We start from the raw sequence: 27,442 nt of genomic DNA, 5'->3' as shown, positions 1-27,442 counted from the left end.
TGTGGGAAGGGAGGAGGTGACAATGAATCTGTTTCAATAAGTCTGTAACAGAGCAGTGCAGTGTCGTTCTGCTGTACCTTTCATTTTAAAGGGAATTTTCAGATATTTTTTCTCACTATGTGCTTGGGTTGTGGACGAGAATGTTTTCACTCTTCTCCATTGATCTTAAGAAAGACTTGGTCTGTAAGATACCGTCACTGTGAGACTGATAATGGATCATTTTTATATCTAAGTTCAGTGAGATCTGATCACTTACTGAGTGAGTCAATCTGTGAAATTGTAACTCAAATAGCCACAGTTACTGCAGGTGATTCTCTGGCTACAATGAGATTGATAAGAAAGGAATCAAGAGGGTGCAGTCCCACCCAGCTGGACACCAGTGGACAGGCATTGGAGGAGGAAGATTTGGTCAATGGTGTCAAAGACTGCAGACAGACAGAGAAAGAAATGAGGGAGAGTTTGGGTGATCAAGAGTTCAGTGGGAATAGGCTTGATGGAGCAGGAGGTGGGTCTGAAGGACAAGATGAGAACTGAGGGGAAATGGGAGAGAAACTAGATAAATATGTGGGTTCAGGGCTCAGACAAAGGAAAGCTTTAGAGACAGTTTGTCCCAGTGAGCTAGTGGAAGGGAGGGAAGCAGCAGAGGCAGCTGATCGAATTGTCTCAATCTTAGTGACATAGAAGCTCCATGGGTTCCTCATACTTATTATTGGAGGTGAGGATGGAGGTGAGAGGGAGAGCACTTTGAAAGGAACTAACTTGTGTCAGAGATATTGAAAAGATTCATCACACTGTAAAACACCAAGTGGATTGATTTGAATTTTATCCAGAATATTAAAACCTATAACTGGGCTGGAGTTCATTAACATCAGCAAAAACAAACCCCAATGAATATGGTTCAGTTCTGGATGTGATGAACAGCAAAATCCCATCACTGTAGTTACTTGTGAACTCGCTGGTGTGTTATCACGTGGGATAACTGACTGAAACTTTTCCCACACTCAGAGCAAGTGAATGGTTTCTCCCCAGTGTGAACTCCCTGGTGTGTCTGCAGGTTCGATGACCGATTAAATCCCTTCCCACATTCAAAGCAGGTGAACAGCCTCTCCCCAGCGTGAATTCGCTGGTGTTCAGTGAGTTGAGATGACCATATAAACCCAGTCCCACACTGAGAGCACCTGAACGGTCTCTCATCAGTGTGAACACGTTGATGGGACATCAGTTCCCCAGAACTTTTAAAGCCCTTCCCACAGTCCAGACATTTGAAAGGTCTCTCCCCTGTGTGAACTCGCTGGTGTCTCTGCAGGTTGGGTGACTGAGTGAATCCCTCCCCACACTCGGAGCAGGTGAACGGTCTCTCGCCAGTGTGAATGCGCCGATGAGTTTCCAGTTGAACTGGGTAATTAAATCCCTTCCCACAATCCCCACATCTTCTCTGCTTTGTGACTGCATTTATGTTCCGACAGGTCAAATAATCGGCTGAAGCCTCGTCCACACACAGGACATGTGTACAGTTTCTCCCCACTGTGAACGATGCTTTTTCCTTCCATGTTCAAAATCCGATAATGTTCAGGTTACGATAAATTGGGCGACTCGACTCCGTCAGATCCTGATGTGATGTTTGGTTTCAGTTTCCCAACCACAAGTTCTCTCCTTCTGATACCCTGTGAAACTGATTTAAAACAGAAAAAAGGGAGTGAGAGAGAACCCACAGAAACACAAAGGCAGGTTGTGAAATTGAGCGGAATGAATCTGGGAATTTGTGGGGCCGGCACGAGGAAAAAGTGACCACGAAAACTGCTGGATTGTCATAAAAACCCAACTGGTTCACTAATGTCCTTCAGGGAAGGGAACCTGTCATGCTGTCTGGATCTATACAAACTCTGGCCTCTATTGGAGCAGAGAGAGAGAGATGGGAGATGCAGGTGATAAGCAAGATTTTGTATCACTGCAACTTGACCAGAACTTTGATAGAATCTCCCAAACCATCGAACTCTTCCAACGAGAAGAGCAAGGGTAGCAGGTGTATGTGAACACCATCACTTCCAAGTTCCCCTCCAAGTCACACACCGTCCTGACTTGTCTGACATCCAGTACTGGATGAGCAGAAATTTCCTCCATTTAAAAATTGGGAAAACCAAAGTCATTTTCTTCAGTCCCCGCGACAAACTCCACTCCCTTGACACCGACTCCATCCCTCTCCCTGACAACTGTCTGAGACTGAACCAGACTGTTCACAACCATGGTGAAATATTTCACCCCAAGATGAGCTTCCAAACAAAAATCCACATCTTCACCAAGGCCATCTATTTTCACTAGTAACATCACCGACTCAGCCCTCATCTCAGCTCATCTGCCTTTTGAGGAAGAGAATTCCAAAGATTCACTACCCTCTGAGAGAAAAACATTCCCCTCATCTCTGTCTTAAATCGGCGCCCCCTTATTTTTAAACAGTGACCCCTCGTTCTGAATTCTCCCACAAGAGGAAAGTTCCTCGCCACAACGACCCTGTCAAAATCCCTCAGGATCTTAAAGGTTTGATTCAAGTCATATCTTTCCCTTCTAAACTCCAGTAATACAAGCCTAACCTGTCCAATCTTTCCACATAACACAATCTGCCCATTCCTGGTATTAGTCTAGTAACCTTTTTCTAAGCTGCATCTAACACATTTACATGTTTCCTGAAATAAGGAGACCAGTACTGTACACAGTTCTCCAGATGTGATCTCACCTGTGCCCTGTACAACTGAAGCATAACCTCCCTACTTTTGTTCTGAAATCCCCTCACAATATATGTTAACATTCTATTAGCTTTCCTAATTACCCGTTGTACCTGCATACTAACCTTTTGTGATTCATGCACTAGGACACCCAGATCCCCCTGAATCTCAGAGCTCTGCAATCTCTCACCATTTAGATTTTTTTTTTTTATTCTTCCTGCCAAGATGAACAATTTCACTTTTGTCCACATTATACTCCATTTGCCGGATCTTTGCCACTCACTTAACCTATCTATGACCCTTTGTAGCCTCCTTATGTCCTCTTCACAACTTACTTTCCTACCTATCTTTGTGTCATCAGCAAATTTAGCCACCATACCCTTGGTCCCTTCATCCAAGTCATTTATATAAACTGTAAAAAGTTGAGGCTCCAGCACTGATCCCAGTGGCACACCATTCGTTACATCCCACCAACCAGAAAAACACCCATTTATGCCAACTCTGTTTCCTGTTAGTGAGCCAATCTTCTACCCATGCCAATATGTTATCCCCTACACCATGAGCTTTTATTTTCCACAAGAACCTTTTATGTGGAACCTTATCCAATGCCTTCTGGAAATCTAAGTGCAGCACATCCAGTGATTCCCCTTTATCCACAGCACATGTGACTCCTTCAAAGCACTCCAATAAATTGGTTAAACATGATTTCCCTTACACAAAACCATATTGACTCTGCCTGATTACCTTTAATTTTTCTTCATGCTCTGCCACAATGTCTTTAATAATAGCTTCTAACATTTTGCCTACAACAGACATTAAGCTAACTGGCCTGGAATTTCCTGCCTTCTGTCTCCCTCCCTTTTTGAATAAAGGAGTTGCATTTGCTAATTTCCAATCTAATGAACCCTCCCTGAGTCTAGGGAATTTTAATAAATTAAAACAAATGCATCAACTATGTCACTAGCCACTTCTTTTAAGACCCTAGGATGAAGTCCATCAGGAACTGGGGACTTGTCAGCTCACAGCTTCAACAATTTGCTCTGTACTACTTCACTGGTGATTGTAATTTTCTTGAGTTCCTCCCTTCCTTCCAGGTCCTGATTTACAGCTATTTTTTGGGATGTTACTTTGATCCTATTTTCTGAAGACCGATGTAAATACCTGTTTAATTCATCTGCCAGCTCCTTATTTTCCATTATTAATTTGCAGACTCACATTCTGTGGGACCAATGTTCACTTTCATAACTCTTTTCATTTTTCAATGTCTATAGAACTTCTTTTCTTATCTTACTAACGGCCTTTATCTTTCTAGCTGGCTTTCACTCATACTCTAATTTTTCCATCGTTATTAATCCCTTCATCATCCTTTGCAGTTTTAAAATATTCTCACCAATCTTCTGACCTGCCATCCATCTTTGCGCAATTATATGATTTTCCTTTAAGTTTGATATTATCTTTAACTTTCTGAGTTAACTACACGTGAGGGTCGTCCCCTTGAAATTTTTCTCTCTGGTTTGAATGTATCTATTTATTCTGTGTATTCTGAAATATCCCCTCAAATGTCTGCCACTGCATCTCCATTGGCCCATCCCCTTACCTAATTTGCCAGTTCACTTTCGCTAGCGCTATTGGAAAAACTTAGCAAGTCAGGCAGTATCCGTGGAGAGTGAAATGAAGAGTTAATGTTTCAGGATGTGCAGAATGAATTACGGGGAATAAAGATGGTGCAAAATCCGATGGGCAATATAAGCTCAGAAGTGGAAGAGAAATGGACTATAGCACAGGAAAAACAATTCCTGACTATGAAAGATACTGTGGGAAGATAAAGCTGGGAAGCCAGCAGCACATGGTCTGGGATGGACAGCAGTGGACACCTTATTGAGACAGTCGGCAGGAGTAACAGTAAAATCCTAAACAGAGCTAAACTACACGCAGTATTAGAGACAGAGGAAGTTAGACAATGGTAAAGCGGTGATCAGGGAGGGCAGAGGTGAAAGAGAGGAATGGATGGACATGGGTTCAGACGCACAGAAAAGGACTCACACCAGCCCCAGAGCAATGGAACCTCTCACAGAAACAGAGCATAGAACTAAAACTCAAAATTGTAGATGAATGGTATTTTATGGTATAAATACTCTGAAACAATTTCACCGTTTTAAATTTAAACTCTCCTGCTGCAGCCTGCAGCTGGAAAGGTATCATAAGTACTGGAGTCAGAGAAAAATCTTCCAGTTGAGGAAATACCGGGGAGCGGGATGATGTCACCATGTAATTGTCGATGTGTGATGATGTCACAGTGTAATTGTCGATGTGTGATGATGTCACTGACACAAACACGGAACATCTGGGTCTGTGCAAACCAGTGATCACCACACATTATGAAGGATGTGAGGGTCCTGAGGTTTATGTGAGCCAGTTAAAGGCAGTTTCCATAAACTAATCGTAAAAGGGTACAGGGACACAGTTTAAAGATTTTGGGCAAGATCTACCGGAGAGATATGAGGTAGAAATTTTACACAGTGAGTGCTAATGACCTAGAACTTATTGCTTATACTCAGAGGCCGATAATATCCAGGTCCTAATGAATCGAGTGATTATATCAGACTTTGAGGTGATGTTTGGTTTGGATTTCCCATCTGCAATATCTCATCTTCTAGCATCCTATAAATGGAGTACTCAAAATCTATTTCTGTCAGTCTAGGGTAGAAATTGAGAAGAGAAACATTTCTCTTGGTCTGAGTTTGCTGTGTGTAAATCCTCCCCTTCTAACCCCCTGTAAAAGGAGTTTCCAAAATCCATCCCTCAGTCCAGGATAGAAATTCACAACATACTCTCCTCCTGCTACCTGGACCAGGATGACCGCGCATGCGCCATGCTGCACATTGCCCCCTATAAAGATGGCGGCCGTTACCCCGGGCCTGGCGAAGGGAGAAATCCAGATTTTTCGGCCCGTTCTCTGCAAACACAAGACCGGTACCTTGTTATTTGGGGTATACGGTCTGCACTGCGTCTTTATGAAGCCTCCCTGCCCACTCCGCTGGCTCCATTCCTCCTCACACACCCACTAATTCTGTTAGTTTGCTCCACTCGACATTCTCTCAACCGCTCTGAGCAGCTTCAGTCACAGACCAGTACTGCGCATGCTCGTGAAACAGAGAGCAATGCGCATGCTTCAAAGTCTAGTCAATGAGCGCATGCGCAGCGAGCTTCTCTCGTGAGGTTAGGGCACATTCTGAGCCGCAGCGAATGCTGGGTGACCGTTCCGCCATTAAACGTCGAAATATAGAATCAAAATGTATATCCTCTGATCAGAATACGATGGGGCCATAGGGCCAACATATAAAATTGTTGAGTGAACTGATGCAGCGACCAAATTGCACTGACATCCACAACAATTCTCTCCTGGATGTAACTAGTAACAGTAGAACAAACTCTTACATTTAGATCTGGACACACTAAACTCTCAGCAGATGGGGTGAACTGATGATATTTCTTCAATATACATGGAATATTGAAACCGTGTCTTGCCAGTAGCAATGCTTCCATTGTGGATCAAATCCTTTGAACTTTTAAAGCTGGAGTGTTAACTGAATAAATCCTTTCACATGCATGAAGTATCTGAGTAGTCTCTCACCGCTGAGACTGTGTTGCCGTGTCAGTCAATGAGTTGATAGGGTCAATCCCTTTCCATTTCCAGCTGGTGAACAATATGTTAACGTTGTGAGTTTACCTATATAGTTTCAGCTCAGACATGGATCTCGGAGTCTACTGGTCATGGATTCCACATTCTTAACACAAATCATTTAAAGAAAATCAAAATATTGCAGTGGCCGGCTATATGAAATGAAACAGAAAATGCTGGAATTCTCAGCAGATCTGATAGCATCTGTGGAGAGAGAAACATCGTTTTTATTTCAGGTCTGCAACATTTCATCGGAACTGCGCTGCAACTGAACTGTTAATTATGGCTCTCAATGAAAAGATGCTGCCAGATGTGGTCAGGGAGCTCAAGAAGAAAAAGGAAGTCCCTTTTGAGGAACCGAATCCGAGGAGAATGAAGGGTGGACTGTCCAACTGAACAGAGACAGTCAAGGCACCTTCCCCTTCTTTAAGATGCTGGAACATTAACTCTAATGTTATCAGTGAAATTAAGTGATCTGAGACATTGAAAGGATTCTTGTTACTGCACATCAGGAATTCAAACCTAATATCGGCTTCGGGACAATCAGAATACTTTATAACAGACAAGACACCGAAGCACTCGAAGGGAGATGGCACTGGGTGTAGGCGGGCAGGTTCCTGGTGACATGAATGTGTCTGCAGTGGGTAGGATCAGACTGTTTCCATGTGTCCACAATGAATGTCCCCCTTTTGGTTAACAGCCGAACGTGCTGACCAATTGTGCCACAGAGACTAATGAAAGCATCATCAGCAATCCCTAACTTTAGCAAACTGCCTTCGGAATTAATTGTCAGTTAAATGAAATTAAAAAACCATCCAATCATTTAAGCGTTTCTTATTTCTGTTCGTTTGCAAACATTCACTAAATTTGCAACCTGAAATTGAACAATAATTGGCCGAGTTGGTGACATCCTTGTTTTCGGGGTGTTTGTCTCTCCTTTGCCCTCTGTCACTCTCAGTGTATATGTCTGTGTGCGTTGCTCTGTCTATGTCAATGTGGTTCAGTTCCCCGAGGGGTTGAACACATTTTTCCCATCACATCCTTTATTCACATTAGTTGTGCAGTTTCATCTCAAAATATAAAAAACAAAGAAAAATATCAGGATGGAAGATGCAGGAGGAGTTTGCAATGTTTGGAAGGAGATGCATTTAAAAAGTGGAAGATTCAGTGAGAAGTTTTCTTCTCCTTTAACACGAGAGTTGGAACCAGATCTGGGAGATATTTGTGCCAGTGTAAACAGTAAAAGCTCCCCTATTACCTCTATATTTTTCCTTGCACCATCATCCCGACAGTTGGTGCTATGCAACCTATCACAACCCTTCCCTCATTCCATATATTCACCTCTGTATTTGGTTTTGACCTGTTGCACGGATGACATTTCTGGCACCGATGCAATACTCCACTGATTCTGGCAGAGCTTTTATGCGTTTTGAGGTTTTAATCAGCTAAATTTTAGCAATTTTCACGAGGGCAGTAAATCACCTTTCCCTGTATGGGAATTGAACCCAGGCCGCAGTGGTGAAAGTGCCAAATCCTGACCACTAGACCACCAGGCAAGATACTCAAAAGTGTTACAACCTGGCCTGATGCCTGTATCTTCTATTTTCATTTCAGGCCTCTTTCACCAGAGGCACGTTTCTCCCACAAAATGACACGTTTATGTAAAACACAAACAACATTCATTGTCACACAGTTCAGGGTGACATTGGGTCCTTAAGCGACAAAAGAAAGAAAATAAATTGCAACCTCTCCTGTAACCCAATGATTTCCAACAGTAATGATTGTTTTCTGAGGATCAATTTCAAATATAATTTAACAAATGATCAACCATGTACCATTGTATATTCCAAATCTATCAAGTTATTGGATTCAAATAAACCCATTAATTATTCTCGCTTCCTCAGCTCTCCAGTGAGAGACAGGGAAAAGCAGCAATATCCGGGCCCACACTCACCTGCTGCCAGTTTAAAAGTACGTTTGCTTTGCTGAGTGTTTATTCTGTGAAATGATGAAAAGAGAACATAACGTGGTTGTAGGATACTGCGTTCAGTTAATGTTCCACAGTAAACAGGAACAATTCAACTACTTGATAATGTTTCTGCCCCGGATTCCAACCAGGGCACCTATTATTGTGCAAGGCGAATGTGATAACCACTACACCACAGAAACACAGCAGGAGACAGTACCCATTACCCCTGATTACAATGCAGTCCTGCAGTAGCACTTTGGGTCTTTGTTTTGAAGAAATGGAATTCGGCTGTTCTCATTAGGAATGCTGGGGACAGACTGATCAACAATGTCAGCATCAAATGGCACAACATGTTGGAAAATCATTCGATCATCCCATCATATCTATCCAAACCCGGGGGCGCGACGGTAAGAGCACTGAATCCTTACCACTAAACCGACCTGTGCCAGCTTCTGTTGTGAAGAGGAACCAATTAGTCTCAATTTACTTCTCTCTTTTCATAAACATGATGTTTATCCACTTCAGGTAGTTGTCCAATTCACTTTCAAAGAAGCAGTTTCTGCAGAATCCATGTACAGTTTGCCTTAATTAAAATAATTTATCTGACCCCATGACATAATGAGCTGGACTTAGGTTCCTGATACTGGTTTTGTTATAATTATTACTTATTTACACAATTGATTTCATATTGAATTTATAAAAGACGTTTATTCTGATTCAGCATGTCCTTATTCTTTCTGAGTTTGTATCGACATTCTCAATACGTTTCCTCTTTAACCTGCCAACCGAGTCTGTTACAGAACAGGGATAAAAACAAACATACCTGGAAAAACTCAGCAGGTCTAGCAGTGTCTGCGGAGAGGAACACAGTTAACGTTTCGAGTCCGTATGACTCTTTATCAGAGCTCAGGGTTAAATAATTGTTACAGATTGTCCCTCTTCATAGAACAGGGATAAATGATTGTTACAGATATCCAAAGGTCCGGTTCGATCACATGCTTAAACAGATAGTTTAATTGGTTTAAAATAATTTAGATCTGGGAATGGAATGTTTTACAGGATAAGCATTTATCTTGGAAACAGGAAAGCGAGTCACTGTGCAATACAAATCCAATGGTGCTCATTTGGAGATTTGGTGAATGCTAGCAGATGTACGGGAATGAAGGAACATGGAAGTCAGACAGGAAAAACACATGGGAGAGTTTGGAAGGTTTTTGACTTCGTTTCATCAATAATTTATTCTGGAGGCACCGAAAGGGAAGTAAAGGGAGCAGCACAGTCGGCAGGATTCAAACCTATTTGGGAAGATTCCCAATGGGTTTCGAATCCAACCTTAACCACTCGGCCACAGCAATGAGCCTTCAAAGAGTATTAATGCTGTTCATATAAAATCTTGGGATGGCTACAGCAGAGGAAGAGGACATTCGGCCCGATTGATTCCAGATCACCCTGAAAATTATACTGCCTTGTTCTTCCGACCAAAATAAAGCACTGCAAACGTCAGTGCACGGAAACCAATCCTGACGTATTTGCTCAGGTGAGGAACCAGCTGAAGCTTTCAATGTTGGTTTTCTCAACTCTGAGTTTCCAAATGGGAATTGGACAATAGCTTCAAAGCGAAAAAAGAAACAGGGTTAAGAAGAAAGAGAAGGAAATTGAGATTAATTAGAAAGCTCTTTGTACACAAGGGACACAGACACGATGCGTGGATGTTGGTGGATGTGCGTTGTGCTATTTGATGATACTGTGCTGTGCCATTTGATGATGACATTGTTGATCAGTCTGTCTCCAGCATTCCTAATGAGAACAGCCGAATTCCATTTCTTCAAAACAAAGACCCAAAGTGCTGCTGCATGACGTCACCGTTTAACATTCCAGACAGCTCCATTGGGATCTTTACAGCGCAGGGTTTATAGAGGCGAGTGGGGTCATATTCGCTTCACATGTGATAGTGCAGCAGTTTGAAACCTGGCAAGAGCATTATCCAAGCGTGTTTATTTAAGTGTGAGTGGAAGTGCAATCAGATAGTTTAATTGGTTTAAAATAATTTAGATCTGGGAATGGAATGTCGTACAGGATAAGTATTTATCTTGGAAACAGGAAAGCGAGTCACTGTGCAACACAAATCCCATGGTGCTCATTTTGAGATTTACAACCTTTGTTGTAAATATAAATATCCTGCTGACTAGGATTTTTGCCTTTTGTGATTGTAACCGAATTAATTATCATTTCAAAAGAAGAAAACCCATCCAAATACACAAGTATTTTCTGATTTCCATTCAGGAAATTTGCTTTTGGAAATCGATCAAAAATTGAGTCAAGTTAGTGAAATCCATGCTTTATTCGCCCCTGTCTCCCCTTAGGCCTCTGTCATGCTTGGTGTATATATCTGTGCGTGTTCCTCTGGGATTGTCAATATGTTCAGTTCCCTGAGGGGTGAAAGCGTTTTTAAAATCACAAATTTTATTTACATTAGTTGTGCAACTTCATGTTAAAAAGTTGCAGAGAGAAGCAGCAGCGTAAAAGATAAAAGAGGAGATTGGCCCTTTCTATGTGTGTCTTACAACAACAACTTATATTTATAAAGCACGTTTAACGTAATGAAACATCACAAGGCGTTCCTCGAGATCATTATATAATAAAGTGTGACCCCGAGCCACATATCCGGACTAAAAGCTCTGTCAAAGGTGGAAGCTTTAAGAACTATCTTAAACGGGGAAAGTATCGATTTCATGTTCCAGCTAACAGCAATGGTTCTTCTTATTGGTTAAGAAGTCACTTGTGTTCAACCTAAACAGACCATTTGGTCAGAGCAAGTACCCGGTGACAATGCGGGAACTGTTGCAGCCCAAGTACCCGGTGACAATGCGGAACTGTGTGACAATGAATACTGATGGAGGGAAAACAGTAACAACTTCACCTCTAACCTTTCGATAAACAGGCAAACACGCTGACCAATTGCGCCACAGAGACTTATAAAAGGTCAGACTACATGGTATCCCAACCAGGGTGAAGGTGAGTCAAATCTTCAGGTTGCCGCTACCCAGATGAATATCACTCTCTATCAGTTTTATTCTTTCAAAATAAAGGGTGGGCACTCATTGTGGATACATGGAAACAGTCTGATCCCACCCACTGCTGACACATCCATGTCATCGGGAACCAGCTCTCCTACAACCAATGCCGTCTTCCTTAAAGCCTTCCCATGTATTGTCTTTTACCAAATATTCTGATTGTCCTGAAGCCGATATTAGGTTTGAATTCCTGATGTGCAGTAACGAGAATCCTTTCAATGTCTCAGATCAGTTAATTTCACTGATAACATCAATGTTCCAACGTCTTAAAGAAGGGAAAGATGCCTTGACTGTCTCTGGTCAGTCGGGCATTTCACCCTTCATTTTCCTCGGATTCCATTCCTCAAAGGGATTTTCTTTATCTTCTTGAGTTCCCTGACTAATCCTTGCAGCATCTTTGGATTGAGAGGCAAAATTAACCGTTCGGATGCAGTGCAGTTCTGATGAAAGGTTACAGACCTGAAATGAAAAGTATGTTTCTCTCTCCACAGACGCTAACAGATTTGCTGAGAATTCCAATATTTTCTGTTTTTATTTGAGATAGCCAGCACCTGCAGTATATTAACTCCTTAGTGAAACATATAAGATCCTGAGGGGACTTGACAGGGTTAATGTGGAGAGGATGTTGCCTCTTGTGGGAGAATCTAGAACTAGGGATTGCTGTTTAAAAATAAGGGTTCACCCATTTAAACCGGAGCTGAAGCAAAGTTTTTTCTCTCTCAGAGGGCCGTGAGTCTTTGGAACTCCCTTCCTGAAAAGATTGTGGAAGCAAAGTCTTTGAATATTTTTAAAACAGAGGTGGATATATTCTTGGTAAGCAAAGGGGTGATACATTATTGGGGGCAGGCACGATATAGATTTCGGGTTACTTTCAGATCAGCCATGATCTTATTGAATGGCACAGCAGGCTTGAGGGGCCGAATGGCCCACTCCTGCTCCTTGTTGTTATGGACGAACCCATTACCAGCAGATTTCGAGATCTATGTCTGAGCTGAATTCAAACTGTAAACAGACCATTCACCAGCTGGAAATGGAAAGGGATTCACTCATCATCTCTTTTACCAACACAGCAACACAGTCTCACTGGTGCGAGGCCATTCAGATACTTCATGAGTACAAAGGGCTTTATTCAATTTGCCCACGTGCTCATACTCCAACTTGAAAAGTTCAAAGAGTTTGATCCACAGTCAGGGCATTGCTACTGGCAAGAGGCATTTAATGTTCCATGTTTGGCAGCGAAAAAAAGGCACCAGCTCACCCCAACTGCTGAGACTCCAGTGAGTTCAGGTCTAGATGTAGGGCTTTGTTCGGCTGTTCATTATGTCCAGGAGAGAATTATGGTGGAGACCAGACCAATTTGGTCACTGCATCGATTAATTCAAGAATTTTATATCTTGCCCCCTTGGCATCGTATTCTGATTACAGGACATATGTTTCAGTTGCATATTATCACCTTTGAATGGCGGGGTAGTCTCCCAGCATTCACGGCGGGGCAGAATGTGCCCTATCCTCATTACAGCAGCTCCCTGCACATGCGTATTACCCTGCGTGTGTGTGTGTGTGTGTGTGTGTGTGTTTAGAGCATGCGCAATACGTCTGTTTCACGAGCATGCGCAGTGCTGGTCTGTGAGTGAAACTGCTCAGAGCGGGTGAATGTCGAGTGGAGCAAACTAACAGAGTTAGTGGGTGTGTGAGGAGGAATGGAGCCAGCGGAGTGGGCAGGGAGGCTTCATAAAGACACAATGCAGACCGCAGACCCCAAATAACAAGGTACCGGTCTTGTGTTTGCAGAGAACGGGCCGAAAAATTCTGGAATTCTCCCTTCGCCAGGCCCGGGGTAACGGCCGCCATTTTTATAGGGGGCAATGTGCAGCGGGGCGCATGCGCGGTCATCCTGGCCCAGGTTGCAGGAGGAGAGAATATTGTGCATTTCTATCCTGGACTGACAGGGATGGATTTTGGAAATTCCTTTTACAGGGGAGAAGGGGAGGTTTTACACATAACAAACTCAAACCAAGAGAAACGTTTGGCCTTTCAGAATTTCTGTCCTGGACTGACAGTGATGGATCTTGTGAACTCTATTTACAGGATGTTAGAAGAGTGGAGACGAGAAACTCAAACCAAACATCACATCAAAATCTGAAAGTCACTTGATTCATCAGGACCTGAATATCATCAGCCTTTGAATGTAAGCATTGAGTTCCAGGTCACTGCCAGTCACCGGGTAAAAAATCTCTCCCTCACATCCCCCTTGTGGATCTTGCCTAAAATCTTAAATCTCTGTCCCTTAATCCTTTCATAATCAGCTAATGGGAAAAGCTTTCATTTAACTACACTACCCATACCTTTCATAATCTTGTACAACTCTATCAAATCTCCCCTCAATCTCCTTCACACCAAAGAGGAAAACCCCAGTTTCTCAAACCTAACCTTATAATTAAAATCCCTCATCCCTCGAACCATTCTGGCAAATCTGCTCTGCAGCCTCTCAAGGACCCTCCCATCCTTCATGAAGTGTGTTGATCACTGGTTTGCACAGACCCAGATGTTCTGTGTTTGTGTCTGTGACATCATCGCACATCGACAATTACACGGTGACATCACCCCGCTCCCTGGGTATTTCCTCAACTGGGAGATTTTTCTTTGACTTCAGTGTTTCTGATATCTTTCCAGCTGCAGGCTGCAACAGGGGAGTTTAAAGTTGGAACAAGTGAAATAGTTTCAGAGGTTAATATTTTTGAGTATTCATCTACAATTGAGACCTTTAATGCTGTGCTATGTTATCTGTGAGAGTTCAATGGCTGGTGTCACTCCTCCACTGTGGATCTGAATCCATGTCCACCTATTGCCCTGTTTTACCTCTGCCCTTCCTGACCACCTCTCTGCCATTGTCTAAACTCCCCTGCCTCTCATACTGGGTGTGTTTTAACTACGTTTCGTACTCTACTGTAACTTCTGCCAACTCTGTCTAAATGAGGTTTCCACTGCTGCCCACCCACTGAACAAGTGCTGCTGGCTTCCCAGCTTTATCTTCCCACAGTATCTTTCATAGTCAGGAATTGTTTTTCCTGTGCTATCGTCAATTTCTCCCACTCTGAGCTCATATTGACTATCACATACTGTCCACCCTGAAACGTTAATTAATTAATTCTATTGTGTGACAGAACCCTCCAAGGTGTTTCACAGGAGTGATAGAAAGCAACATTTGACACCAAGCCACATGAAGAGATATCAGGGCAGATGAAAAAAGGTTTACTAAAAGAGGTAGATTTTAAGGAGTATCTTAAAGGAGGAAAGAGAGGTTTACGGGGGAAATTCCAGAGCCTGTGGCCGTGGCAGCTGAAGGGGGAGACACCAAAGGTGGAGCAGTTAAAATCAGGAATGCTGATGAGGTCGGAATTAGAGAAGTGTAGATACCTTGGAGGGTTGTGAGGCTGGAGGAGATTACAGAGGTAGGGAAGGAAAGACCTTGCACGAATTTAAACTAAGGATGAGAAATTTAAAATTGAAGTTCTCCTTAACCCAGAGCCTTTGTAAGTCAGTGAGTACAGGGGTGATGGGTGAACAAGACTTGGTGCGAGTAAGCAGAGTTCTGGATTACAGGGGTGCTGAATGTGGGAGGCCAGCCAGGAGTTGAGTCTAGAGGGAACAAAGGAATTAGCAATTACATAAAGGGATATGGGGATAGTGTGGGGAAAAAGACATTGATCGGATTGAACGGTGGAGCAGTTTTGACGGGCTGAATGGCCTACTCCTATTCCTATCAACAGTCTGGTTCAGTCTCAGTCAGTCAGGGAGAGGGATGGAGTCAGTGTCTAGGGAGTGGATTTTTTAGCTAGGACTGAAGACAATGGCTTCAGTCTTCCCAGTAATTAAATGGAGGAACTTTCTGCTCATCAAATACTGGATGACAGACAAGTCAGGATGGTGTGTGACTTGCAGGGGAACTTGGAGGTGATGGTGTTCACATACATCTACCCTGGTCCTTCCGGGGGGTGGAGGTTGAGGTTTCTGGAAATTTTGTCAAATTCTTGTTGTGTTGTAGATATACCTTCACCCCCTGCCTCTCTCACCTCTCTCCACCCTTGTAGGCCAGAGTCTTGTGTAGGCCCAGACTGGGTGGCAGGTTCCCTTCCCTGAAGGACATTAGTGAACCAGTTGGGTTTTTATGACAATCCAGCAGTTTTCATGGTCACTTTTTCCTAGTGCCGGCCTCACAAATTCCCAGATTCATTCAGCTCAGTTTCACAACCTGCCTTTGTGTTTTTGTGGGTTCTCTCTCACTCCCTTTTTTCTGTTTTAAATCAATTTCACAGAAGGGGAGGATTTATCATCAGGAAACTGAAACCAAACATCACTTCAGAATTTGATGGAGTCGCCCAATTTATCGTAACCTGAATATCATTGGATTTTAAACATGGAGGGAAAAAGCACCGTTCACAGTGGGGAGAAACCGTACACGTGCTCTGTGTGTGGACAAGGCTTCAGCCGATCATCTGACCTGTCAAAACATAAACGCAGTCACAACGGGGAGAAACCGTGGAAATGTGGAGACTGTGGGAAGGGATTTAATTACCCTTCCCTGCTGGAAATACATCGGCGCAGTCACACTAGAGAGAGGCCGTTCGCCTGCTCCGAGTGTTGGAAGGGATTCACTCGGTTGTCCCACCTGTTGACTCACAAGCGAGTTCACACTGGGGAGAGACCTTTCACCTGCTCTGAGTGTGGGAAGGGATTTACGGATTCATCCAACCTGCTGACACACCAGCAAGTTCACACTGAGGAGAGACCTTTTAAATGTCCAGACTGTGGGAAGTGCTACATAAGTTCTGGGAATCTGCTGTCCCATCAACGTCTTCACACTGACGAGAGACCGTTCAGGTGCTCTCAGTGCGAGACTGGGTTCAGGTGGTCATCTCACCTCACTGAACACCAGTGCAGTCACACTGGGGAGAGGCCATTCACCTGCTCAGAATGTGGGAAGGAATTCACTCAGTCATCCCATCTGCTGACACACCAGCGAGTTCACACTGGGGAGAAACCGTTCACCTGCTCCAAGTGTGGGAAGGGATTCACTCAGTCATACCACCTGCTGAGACACCAACGGGTTCACAAGTAACTACAGTGATTGGATGTTGTTGTGAAATTCCATCCAGGACTCACCATGTTCATTTGGGGCTGTTTCTGCTGATGTTAATAAACTACAGCCCAGTTATAGGGGTTGATATTCTGGATAAAAGTCAAATAAATCAGCTTTGTGTTCAACTCACCGTGTGTCAAGTCTTTTTAAGATTTCTAACACAAGTTAGTTCCTTTTGAAGGGCTCTCCCTCTCCCCGTCTCCTCCATCGTCACCTCCAACAACAAGTGTGAGGAGTTCATGGAGCTTCTTTGTCACTAAGATTGGGACAATCCGATCATCTGCCTCTGCTGCTTCCCTCCCTTCCACTATCCCACCGGGACAAACTGTCTCTAAAGTTTCCTCTTGTCTGAGCCCTGAAACCACATCTTTCTCCAGTTTCTCTCCCATCTCCCCTCATTCTTCCTAAACAAAAGATAGAGACCTATTCCTATAATATTCAATGCATTTCTGAAGGTTTTATAAGGTTATTAGACAATGATTTCTTACAGATCTCCCCACCATGAAAAGGGAAAATCCTTATTGACTTCTCACAACTGATTTCTGACTAGCCTCACTATTTCTAAGCTCCGAGCTTGTTTTCCTAATTTCTTGATGACAAACCGTAGATAACATACTAAAGCTACTAGAATGATCAGAATCAGCAACACAAACCCTTGAGCTGCCACCAAGAATAAATGTCAAAACTTTTCGACTAAAATGTGATAACTATCGACTGAGATTCATCCTCCCCACCTGCTGATCATCTCTCTCAATTCGACATTTTTGGAATGTTGTAAATACATCTGGTTCAACAAAAGTTCATGCACGGTTTTTAAAGATTCTCCAGCTCTCTGTTCACCTGCATCCACCTTTTGGATATTTTCTAAATCCAGATTCAATTTCCCTCTTCACTTTAACTTTAATCTCTCTGATAGATACGAGTGTGTTTAATTCAATGCTGATTGTTTTATAGTTAGTTTCACTATGGAATATATGTTAATGTCTTGATGATTTAAAATGTCTCCTTCAATTTTCCACAATAATCACTTCATGTTGTTCTGTTGTCAAGTAGTTGAGCATGTCTGGGACCTGTTCTTCAGTGCAGGGTCACCATGCATTTCCACATGTTAATTACACCACATGTGACATATCACATCTGCACACTCACACCAGTATCCCAATACCATGCTACATGTGCCAACCTATGCAAGTCGCCCTTGGCCTTTCAAGTGATCTTATCAAAATATCAATGGGGCGTCTGTCTGAAGATCTTTGCTGATCTAACCCTGCCTGGTTCTGATGCCTTGGATAGTGGCCAAACTGTCGAATTCAGTTTCTGTTAAATACAGAGGCAAGGACACAAACATCACCAAGAGAAATCTCTGTTTACTGGTCTCATCTTAAAAACTTTCCTGACTTTCACTTGAATGTACATGTACATCAGATTGAACTATACCATTGAATTATACCCAGGTGAATTATTCCATTTCCCAACTGGTGGTGTGATTTTCTCTTTTATTCTAAATGCGTCATTCCATTAATTACCATTCTATCTCATTCAGGAAAACTGGAGGAACTTTATTGTCCCATTTAATACTCATAATGTGGTGTTTGTAGATCAGAGACAGAAGTACAGATACTTGCAATCAGATTGTAGATCACTCCCATATCTCCCATTCTCAGGCACTTCGTCCTGAATGATAACAAATGGGATGAAGCCAAATCTTTAAAAAGCAAAGCCTTTTGTTTACATTGTCACTGTGCTGTCAGTGGAAAGGGTTAACTTCTCAGCTTGTTAGCAAAGGGGCTGAAGAAACATTCTCAAATGTGCACACTTGTGTCAACTTTATGTAGCTTCATTTTCAGATCAAGGATAAAGCAAATCCTATTTTAATCTTTGATTTTCCAATTCTCTTAGTATTTTTCTCAGCTTGGAGAAGATCATGTCCACTGTAGATCTGCCAGCACAGAAACCGCACTGTGCTTCTGGATACACTCGGTCTGCAAGTAGATGGAGTCTTTTAAGCCTGACCCTAGTGAAGGACGTCCCTGTGATGCTGAGGAGTGAGATGTCCCTGTAGTTGTTGTAATCTCCTCTGTCACCTTTCTTTTTGTATATTGTGATCATTATTCAATCACACACGTGTCCTGTGGAAAGGATCCTACTTCCCAACAGAGAAGGAGGAGGTCATGAAGCTGTGACAGTAGATGGGACTTTCTGGGCTTGAGCAGTTCAGCTGGAATTCCATCCTTGCAGGGTGTCTTTCTGCTTGCTAAGCAATTAATGGCCTTTTTGAGCTCAAATGATGAGGGTCCTCATCCAACTCAACCATGACAGGAAACTGCAGGAGAGAGTCAAACAGAGACTGGGAGATGTCTGTCTGATGGGAGTACAGCTCACAGTTCAGTTCAACCCAGTGGGACATCTGTTTACTACTGTCGATGAGAACTTCACCATCTGCTGATTTCAGGGGGTAACTTTGGTGATGGTCAGACCAAGCGCCCTCCTGATCCCATCATACACAGCACGTAGATTTCCATTGTCACAGGCAGTTTGGGTTTCTTGACATGGGTTGATCCAGTGTTTATTTGCACAGTATCTCCCTGGCTTTTACACAACTGTCTCAGCTACTTTCAAGTTACGCAGTGCTCTAGCTGTTGGGTTTATGTTGTAATCGGGTAGGCTTTGCTTTTTGCTTCAATGACAGATTCATCTCTGCTGAGTAGGTCTCAAGCCATTCTTTGTTGTGGGTTCCACCTTTCCCAAATGTTGTTGCTGCTGTGTCAGAAATGATTGAACTCAGCGACTTCCAAGATTCAGCAATATCAATGTTGACTGATGAAGCTTTCATCGATGAGCCTATAAAATACTTCACTATTTTGTTTATCTTCCTTGATAATTTAATTACATAACGGAGGTGTCACTGTGAGTAATGTACAAGTCAGTAAGAATTGTCAGCAAGGATTAATCAGCACTTTCTAATTGGAGATGTTAATCAGTGGAACCTCTCAGACACTGAATTGTAGAGTTCGTGCCAAAGATAAATTTAGGATAAAGTAAAAGTTAATAATTTTATTATAAATGCGTTCCTGTCATGGGTTCTTGAATTAAGGGTAATATCACAGATGGTGCTTTTAAGAGATACACTGCAGTTCAGAAAATCAGTGACAGAAACAGAATATTAAACTCCAGCCAGTTATACGGCTGTTAACATCAGCAGGAACAAACCTAATTATTGTCAGACTATCAATCCTGGACATGATTAACAGAAGCAGTCACCACAGAATCCAACTCCACAGTCATTTACGAATTCACTGGTGAGTCCGCAGGTTGGAGGACCTTGTGAATCCCTTTCCACACACGGAGCAGGTGAATGGTCTCTCCTCAATGTGAACTCGCTGGTGTACAGTCAGCTTAGATGACTGTCTGAAACTCTTTCCACAGATATTTCAGCTGAATGGGCTCTTCTCAGTGTGAATTCGCTGGTGTGACTGAAGGCTGGATAACCAAGCAAATCCCTTCCCACATGCGGAGCAGGTGAATGGTCTCTCCCCAGTGTGAATTCGCTGGTGTCTCACCAGATCAAATGACTGAGCAAATTTTTTCCCACACACAGAACAGGTGAACGGCCTCTCCCCAGTGTGAGTGCGCTGGTGTACAGTGAGGGCAGAAGAATGCTTAAACCTCTTTCCACAGGAAGTGCAGCTGAACGGCTTCTCCTCAGTGTGAATTCGCTGGTGTTCAATGAGGACAGATGACTGTCTGAAACTCTTTCCACAGCTACTGCACTTGAATGGATTCTCCTCAGTATGAATTCGCTGGTGTAACTGGAGGCTGAATAATCGAGCAAATCCCTTCCCACAAACGGAGCAGATGAATGGTCTCTCCCCAGTGTGAAGCCGCTGGTGTCTAACCAGGTCAAATGACTGAGTGAATCCCTTCCCACACACAGAGCAGGTGAACGGTCTCTCCCCAGTGTGAGTACGTTGGTGTACAGCAAGTGTGGATGAATGCCCGAAACTCTTTCCACAGGAGGTGCAGCTGAAAGGCTTCTCCTCAGTATGAATTTGCTGGTGTGACCAAAGACTGGATGACCGAGTGAAACCCTCCCCACACACAGAGCAGGTGAACGGCTTTTCCCCAGTGTGAATTCGCTGGTGATTCAGCAGGCTGGCTGACTGAGTGAATCCCTTCCCACACATGGAGCAGGTGAACGGTCGCTCCCCAGTGTGAACTCGCTGGTGTGTAGTGAGGGTGGATGAATACCTGAACCTCGTCCCACAGTAAGTGCAGCTGAAGGGCCTCTCCTCAGTGTGAATTCTCTGGTGTAACATCAGGGAGGTTTTCTGAGTGAATCCCTTCCCACACTTGGAGCAGGTGAACGGCCTCTCCCCAGTGTGACTGCGTCGATGGTATTCCAGCCGGGATGGATAAATGAATCCTTTACCACAGTCCCCACATTTCCAAGGTTTTTCCATGGTGCCAATGTCTTTGTGTTCCTACAGTTGAGCCGATCAATTGCAACTTTGTCCACACACAGAACAGCTGACAGTTTCTGTCTGCTGTGAATGGTGTGATGTTTGTCCAGGCTGTGTAACTGGTTAAAGCTCCTTCCACAGTCAGTGTGCTGAAACACTCTCACTTTTGTATATGTGTCTCTATGCTTGTCCAGTCACATTTATGTTTCAATTATTTTCTTGGAGACAAAACAGACGAACATTTTCCCTTCCACCTTCAAAGGTCGACGGTATTAAGGTTCTGGATAACAATTGACTCAACCAAGATGCTTAGTTTCAGTGCGCATCTCCAAATCCTTCCCTTCTAAGATCTGTAAAGAGAGTTAACAAAAGTAATCACTAAGTACAGCATAGGAGTTCAGAGCAGACAATTCTCGTTTTTATTTTCTCATTTCCCAAAGCTGCTAATCCTCGGCCCAAACACTCTCCAATTTCCTGTGCTAAATTCCAAACCGATCATACCATCTCCCCCATATGTTTCCTCCACTCCCAGTTTCTCCTTCCATCTGCTCTGGTTCAGTTCAGTTCTCAAACCCCTGTGTCCAGAGTGAGAATAAAATCAATGAATGAATCACTTTTTCTCCTGTTCACTGGGACCCTGAAGCCCCACCTACTCTCTTGTTTCACCAGGATAGCTGGGCATGCGCAAAGCTCGCTGCTGAAGCAAGATGGCGGCCATTAAACTGGGCCTGTTCGTGGTGAAAAGCCCCAGAGCTGCAGGTTCTTATTGGGAGTTTCCTGCCTCCAGCGGGTGTTTCTGAATCCTCCTCACCCACATCCTAGGGCTTCCGCACTGCTCTTGCTCCAGCTCAGAATGACTGGGGAGTGATTGGCGGCATCTCTGGCTCCAGCTCCGGCTTCTCTGGCTGCACTGGTGAGGTGCAAAGGAGATTCACTAGGATGTTGCCTGGGGTGGAGAGTTTCAGCAATGAAGAGAGACTGGATAGGTTAGGGTTGTTTTACTTACAAAATTGTGAGGGGCAGAGATAGGGTAGAAATGAAGAAGCATTTCCCCGTAGCAGAGGTGTCAATAACCAGGGGTCATCGATTTAAGGTAAGGGGCAGGAAGTTTAGAGGGCATTTGAGGAAATCTTTTCACCCGGAGGAGGTGGTTGGAGACTGGAACTCACTGCCTGAGGGGGTGGTAGAGGCAACAACATTTAAGAAGATTTAGATGAACACCTGAAACGCCACAGTTTACAGGGTTAGGGGCCAAGTGCTGGAAAATGGGATTAGAATAGATGGGGGCTTGCGGGCCGGCACAGACACGATGGGCCGAAGGGCTTGTTTCTCTGCTGTTTCTCTCTGTGACTGACCAATAGGAAGCGGGCGGGGCTGGAGGACCAGGCGGGAGCGGCTGGTCCTCCAGCCAATCGGAGTGAATGAGGGGCGGGGCTGAGCCATCTGTGTCCGCGCATGCGCTCCGCCGCACACTGACCCTTATAAAGATGGCGGCCGTTGATCCCCGGGCCTGTCAGCGGGAAAACCCTGAGCAGCTGCCGCCGGTTCAAACCCGGACCCGGGATCTTCTTACTAGGGGTTTGGGGTCTACACCGGGTGTTTGTGATCCCTCCTGTCTAACCCAGCCGCCGGCTCCATCCCTCCCCGCTCACCCGATAAACAGCCGCCGGCTCCATCCCTCCCCGCTCACCCGGCAGCTTCTCACCCGATAAATAACCGCCGCCCCGCTCGGTGTGACCGCGGGACCGGCAGTTTCCTTTGGGGTTAAGGACTCCACTGGGTGTTTGAGAATCTTCCCCACCCACTCGGCCGTCTCCATTCCTCCTACAGTCGGCCAATTCTCTCCGGTTGTGTAGCTGAGATAACCGCATCCCATTTGTTGCTCATCCAGACTGCGCATGCGCCAACCTGACCTGCGCATGCTCCCTTCTCATCCCACCACCGCGCCTGCGCGGGAGCCTCTGTGGTGAAGATAGGGCACATTCTACACCGCAGCGAATGCTGGGTAGGAACACCGCCATGGAGAAAGCGAAATCTTAAATGGATAATTTAGTTTCCAACTCCGATTACCATTGCAGCCATGGAGATAATATACAGACTTATTAACTAATTTATTCCAGCAACCAATGTGCCTAAAACCTCCACCACAGTTCTGTTCTGGGAGTAACCAACAGCAGAACAAACCCCAACGGTTGCGTGTGAACCCATTGGAGTCTCAGCAGCTGAAGTGAACGTGTGATTTTAAAAAAATAATTGTACATATTGGCCCAATGGCTTCATTGTCTTCGGATCACAAAACATAATTTTCTATTCAACCACGTGACCTTTCAATGGCGGTGATCCTACCCAGCCTTCGCTGCGGGGTAGAATGTGCCCGATCCTCACTGCAAGATTTCCCTGCGCAGGCGCAGTACCGGACTCTGCCAGGAGCATGCACATTGCGGGGTGTAACTTGAGCTGAGCAACAGAATGTCGATGCGAGTGAATTGAGCCGGTGGGTGGAGAGGAATGAAGGGGCCGAGTGGCAAGGGAGCAACGGGGAGGCTAAGTGAGTGGGGAGGGCTAAAGGCGGCCGAGTGCTTGGGGTGGAATGGAGAGGCCGAGTGGTGGGGAGGAATGGCAGCGGCTGCGTGGATGTTGAGGCGTCACGAACACTCAGTGGAGCCCCAAAACTCTCAATAAGAAACTCCCGATCCCGGGGTTGCACCAAGTAGTGCGGCGGCTCTTTATTTGGGTGAGAAACTGTCCGGGGAGCGGGAAGGGATGAAGCCAGTGGCTGGGTTAGATAGAGCGTGTGGGGGAGGCAGATTCAGTTGTGGATTTCAAAAGGGAACTGGACTAAAACCTGCAGCATGTCCAGGGAAAGGGCAGGGGAATGGGAACAGGTGAGTTAGTTTCCAGAAGAGTAACAGGTCTCCCATTTCAGACGATGATGAAGAGGTTTTTTTTCTTTTCTTAGGGGGTCGTTAGTGTGAGGAATGTTACCCAGGAAACATTGGAGGCTGGGTCATTGAATTTATTCAAGGCAGAATTAAACAGATTTTTGATAGACAAGCGAGTCTAGGACTATGGGGGGGGCGGGGGGCGCGGGACGGAACGGACAGACAGGGAAGTGGAGTTGAGACCACAAGATCAGCCATGATCTTATTGAATGGCGGAGCAGGATCAAAGAGCTGAAAGGCCGATGTTCCTCTGACTCGGGCTGAATGGCCTCAAGATGTGGTGTTGCCTTGGCTCTGAGTTTTTGGAACAGTGAGGGGCTCGAGCGACAAAATGGGCTATTCCTGATGCTACTTGTTATGTTCTTATTCAGCACCAATACCACTCAAGGCAATGGTTACTAACATATTGCCAGCAGTAGAGTGTATGAGTGGCCAATTTAGGCTGCAGCTTCTATTGAGTTGATAAAAACAAAAAGCTAAAAGCTACTGCGGATGCTGGAAATCCAAAACAAAATAAAAACAGAATTACCTGGAAAAACTCAGCAAGTCTGGCAGCATCGGCGGAGAAGAAATCAGTCAACGTTTCGAGCCCTCATGGCCCTTCAGCAGAACTGAAGCATAGTTTCAACAAGGGAGAAATATAAATTGAGTTGTGTGTTTGAATCTCATCACTGCCAAAGTTTCAGTTGGTTCGTCCTTTCAGACGTTTCATCAAATTCCTTAGCATAGGCTCGGGTAATTTGATATATGACTTGGTTCGTCTTGGTAGGAAGAACAAGGGAGGCTGTAGGAATTTCAGGGTGACTGCGAATAGGCGGGACTGAATGCTCTCATTCTCTACTGTAACCATTCCATGATTTTACATGAACAACATTTACACCAGTGTAAGGTCTCCAGTCATGGCTGAGCGATTAAGCCGATGGATTCTAACTCCACTGGGATCTGCCCACACTGATTCGCATCCTGCCGATTGCACTGCTCAGTGTTCCTTCCTTTTGGTGCCTCCAGAATTAATTATTGGCTAAATGGAGTCAGAACCTTCCAAACACTCCCGTCTGTTTTTCCTGTTTCACTTCTGTGATCCTTCTTTTCTGTGCATCCATAAGCATTCACAGAATTTGCAGTCAGAATTGGAACAAAGCTGAGCTATTTAGTGGCATCCTTGCTTTCTGAGAGTTTGCCAGTCCTCAGGGACAAACCCGAGCCTGCTGTCACTCTCGGTGTATATGTCTGTGTGTGTTCATATGTGTGTGTCAATGTGGTTCAGTTTACTGAGGGGGTGAACTCATTTTTACCATTGCAAATTTTATTCACTTGCATCATATATCATCATGGTAAATGGTACAAAGAATAACAACAGGTTTAAAAATTGCAAGAGGAGATTGACGCTTTCTGTATTTATTTAAGTGGAGACTGCTTATTGATTCAGTCCATATGTGACACAGCGGAGGAAGATTGAAATTTTCACTGAGCAACATTTGAACAGACAGTGGATTCCATCGGTGTAATAGTGTGTTCCAGTTCAGTATATGCAATCAGAGAATCAATTTCTATTCGTTGCTTTGAACCCAATCTTTCTAATAGGTTGGATGTTATGCACATGTTTCCTCCATTCTCTCGCTTTATTTGAACTGAATATTCATAAATCTATTTGTGTGGGAACTTACTGAATAACAGCAGAAGTGGCAAAGTTTGGGCAGGATTTCCTTGTAGCCAAAGGGCACAAAGCAGAACTATGTCAGTGATATAAGTAGACGCAGGAAGAGATGGATTCTAAATTGTCTTAAATCATTAAACCTTCAGTTGGAAGCTAATTTCGTTCAAAGAATATGCTATAGAAACACCCTAGTGGTTCAGATTCGGTGCTTTCACCGCCTGGGTTCCATTCCCTGTCTCGATGTTGTGCAAAATGTCGTAACTAGGACCCAATTTATGGTTTGGAAAAGAGTCGAATTAAACTTGAAACCTTCACTCTGTTTCTCCCTTCACATTTGCTGTCAGACCTCCTGAGAACTTCCAGCACTTTCTGTTTTTAATATAACATGAATTACTGACTTTATCATACACATGATCACAAGAAATAGGAGCAGGAGTAGACCACACGGCTCATCGAACCTACTCCATCATTCAATTCAATCATGGCTGATCTTGGGCTTCAACTCCATTATCCTGCCCGTTCCCCATATCCCTTAATTCCCTGAGAGAGCAAACCTCTGTCCATCCCAGCCTTAAATGTGTTCAATGATGGAGCATCCACAACCCTTTGGGTAGAGACTTCAAAGATTCACAACCCTTGGGGTGAAGTAATTTCTCCTCATCTCAGCCCTAAATTATCGGCCCTTTATCCTGAGACAGTGCCCCAGTGTTTTAGACTCCCTGAACAGTGGATACAATCTCTGTGTTCACCCTATCAAGCCCGCTCAGAATTTTGTAGGTTTCAATGAGATTGCCTTTCATTCTTCTAAACTCCAGAGAATAGAAGCCCAATTTATTCAGCCTCTCATCATAGGACAACCACTTCATCCCAGAGACCAATTTAGTGAACCTTCTCTGTACCATCTCCACTGCCAGTATATCCTTTTATAAATGTGGAGATGAAAACAGCACACGGGATTCTAGATGCCGTCTCACCAAAACAGACTTCTTTATTCTTGCTTTATTACAATCCCCTTGCCATCGACCTTCCTTATTGCTTGCTGTACCTGCATGCTCACTTTCTCCGTTGCTTGCACAAGTCTCTCTGAACATCAGCACTTACAAATTTCAAAAGCATTCTGCTGTTCTAATTTTTAGTAACAAGGGAACTTATTCACACACCTGCCCACATTATATTCCATCTGCCATCTTGTTGGCCACTCACATAACCTTCTGATATCCTTTTACAGTGCTCGCCTCAAAAGTGACCTTGCCACCAAATTTCATACTGCGCATGCAGGCCCCAGTGAGAATTGAACTCACAACCCCTGGTTTACTAGACCAGTGCTCTAACCACTGAGCTATGGAGCCACTTGCCATATCTTATTCACAGTAAGTCTCCTAGTGGAACGAGGAACAGGACAACGTTCCCCATCGATGAGAGATGATAGACCTGGAAATGTCTGAGATGGAGAACAGATAATTAAAAGATGCGACATGAAAACGGCAAAATTTGATGTGCTTTCAGTGATGAATGTCTGCCGTGGTTATGTGAGAGATTTTACTGCTGCCTGTTTACACTGACACAAATATCACTCCTGACCAATCAATCTCCTTGAAAGCAGCGCGCCAGGCCGAATGGCCTCTTTCTTTGCTGGAGCTGCCTATAATGTTATTTTTTCCAAGCATCATTTCCCAGTCATTCCGACATTTTATTGCACGCTTGGGGGAATGTACTTTCTTACATTCTCGCTTTTGAAGTCAAGACACTGAGCAATTTCAAAATTTTTCATTAATTTCAGCACAGGATTTGGAACCAG

General features: G+C 44.1%; 1 protein-coding gene, 1 long non-coding RNA gene and 1 other non-coding gene across 4 annotated transcripts; all 3 read right to left on the bottom strand.

Annotated features, from left to right (window-relative positions):
- Positions 1–807: 807 nt before the first annotated feature.
- LOC144698347 (uncharacterized) lies at positions 808–5,853 on the bottom strand. The gene is made up of 2 exons (XR_013580502.1): positions 5,698–5,853; positions 808–1,672 (listed from the first exon to the last, which is right to left on the bottom strand). It is a non-coding gene; the product is annotated as an uncharacterized LOC144698347 (long non-coding RNA).
- A 12,239-nt stretch (positions 5,854–18,092) lies between these two features.
- LOC144698324 (uncharacterized) lies at positions 18,093–21,303 on the bottom strand. 2 transcript variants are annotated; one of them, XM_078570280.1, is made up of 2 exons: positions 20,357–21,303; positions 18,093–20,272 (listed from the first exon to the last, which is right to left on the bottom strand). In XM_078570280.1, exons 1-2 carry the CDS (start codon positions 21,043–21,045, stop codon positions 20,017–20,019), a joined length of 945 nt encoding a protein of 314 aa, XP_078426406.1. In that variant the 5' UTR covers positions 21,046–21,303; the 3' UTR covers positions 18,093–20,016. The 2 variants fall into 2 exon arrangements, with proteins under 2 accessions (XP_078426406.1, XP_078426405.1); XM_078570279.1 differs by having other exon boundaries at positions 18,093–21,303.
- A 5,617-nt stretch (positions 21,304–26,920) lies between these two features.
- trnat-agu (transfer RNA threonine (anticodon AGU)) lies at positions 26,921–26,993 on the bottom strand. The gene has a single exon. It is a non-coding gene; the product is annotated as a tRNA-Thr (tRNA).
- Positions 26,994–27,442: the final 449 nt, after the last annotated feature.

Source organism: Cetorhinus maximus, chromosome 23 (assembly GCF_964194155.1).
Source record: "Cetorhinus maximus chromosome 23, sCetMax3.hap1.1, whole genome shotgun sequence".
Lineage (NCBI taxonomy): Eukaryota > Metazoa > Chordata > Chondrichthyes > Lamniformes > Cetorhinidae > Cetorhinus > Cetorhinus maximus.
Note: the sequence above shows the minus strand (reverse complement) of the source record. Positions and strands in the feature narration are given on the sequence as shown.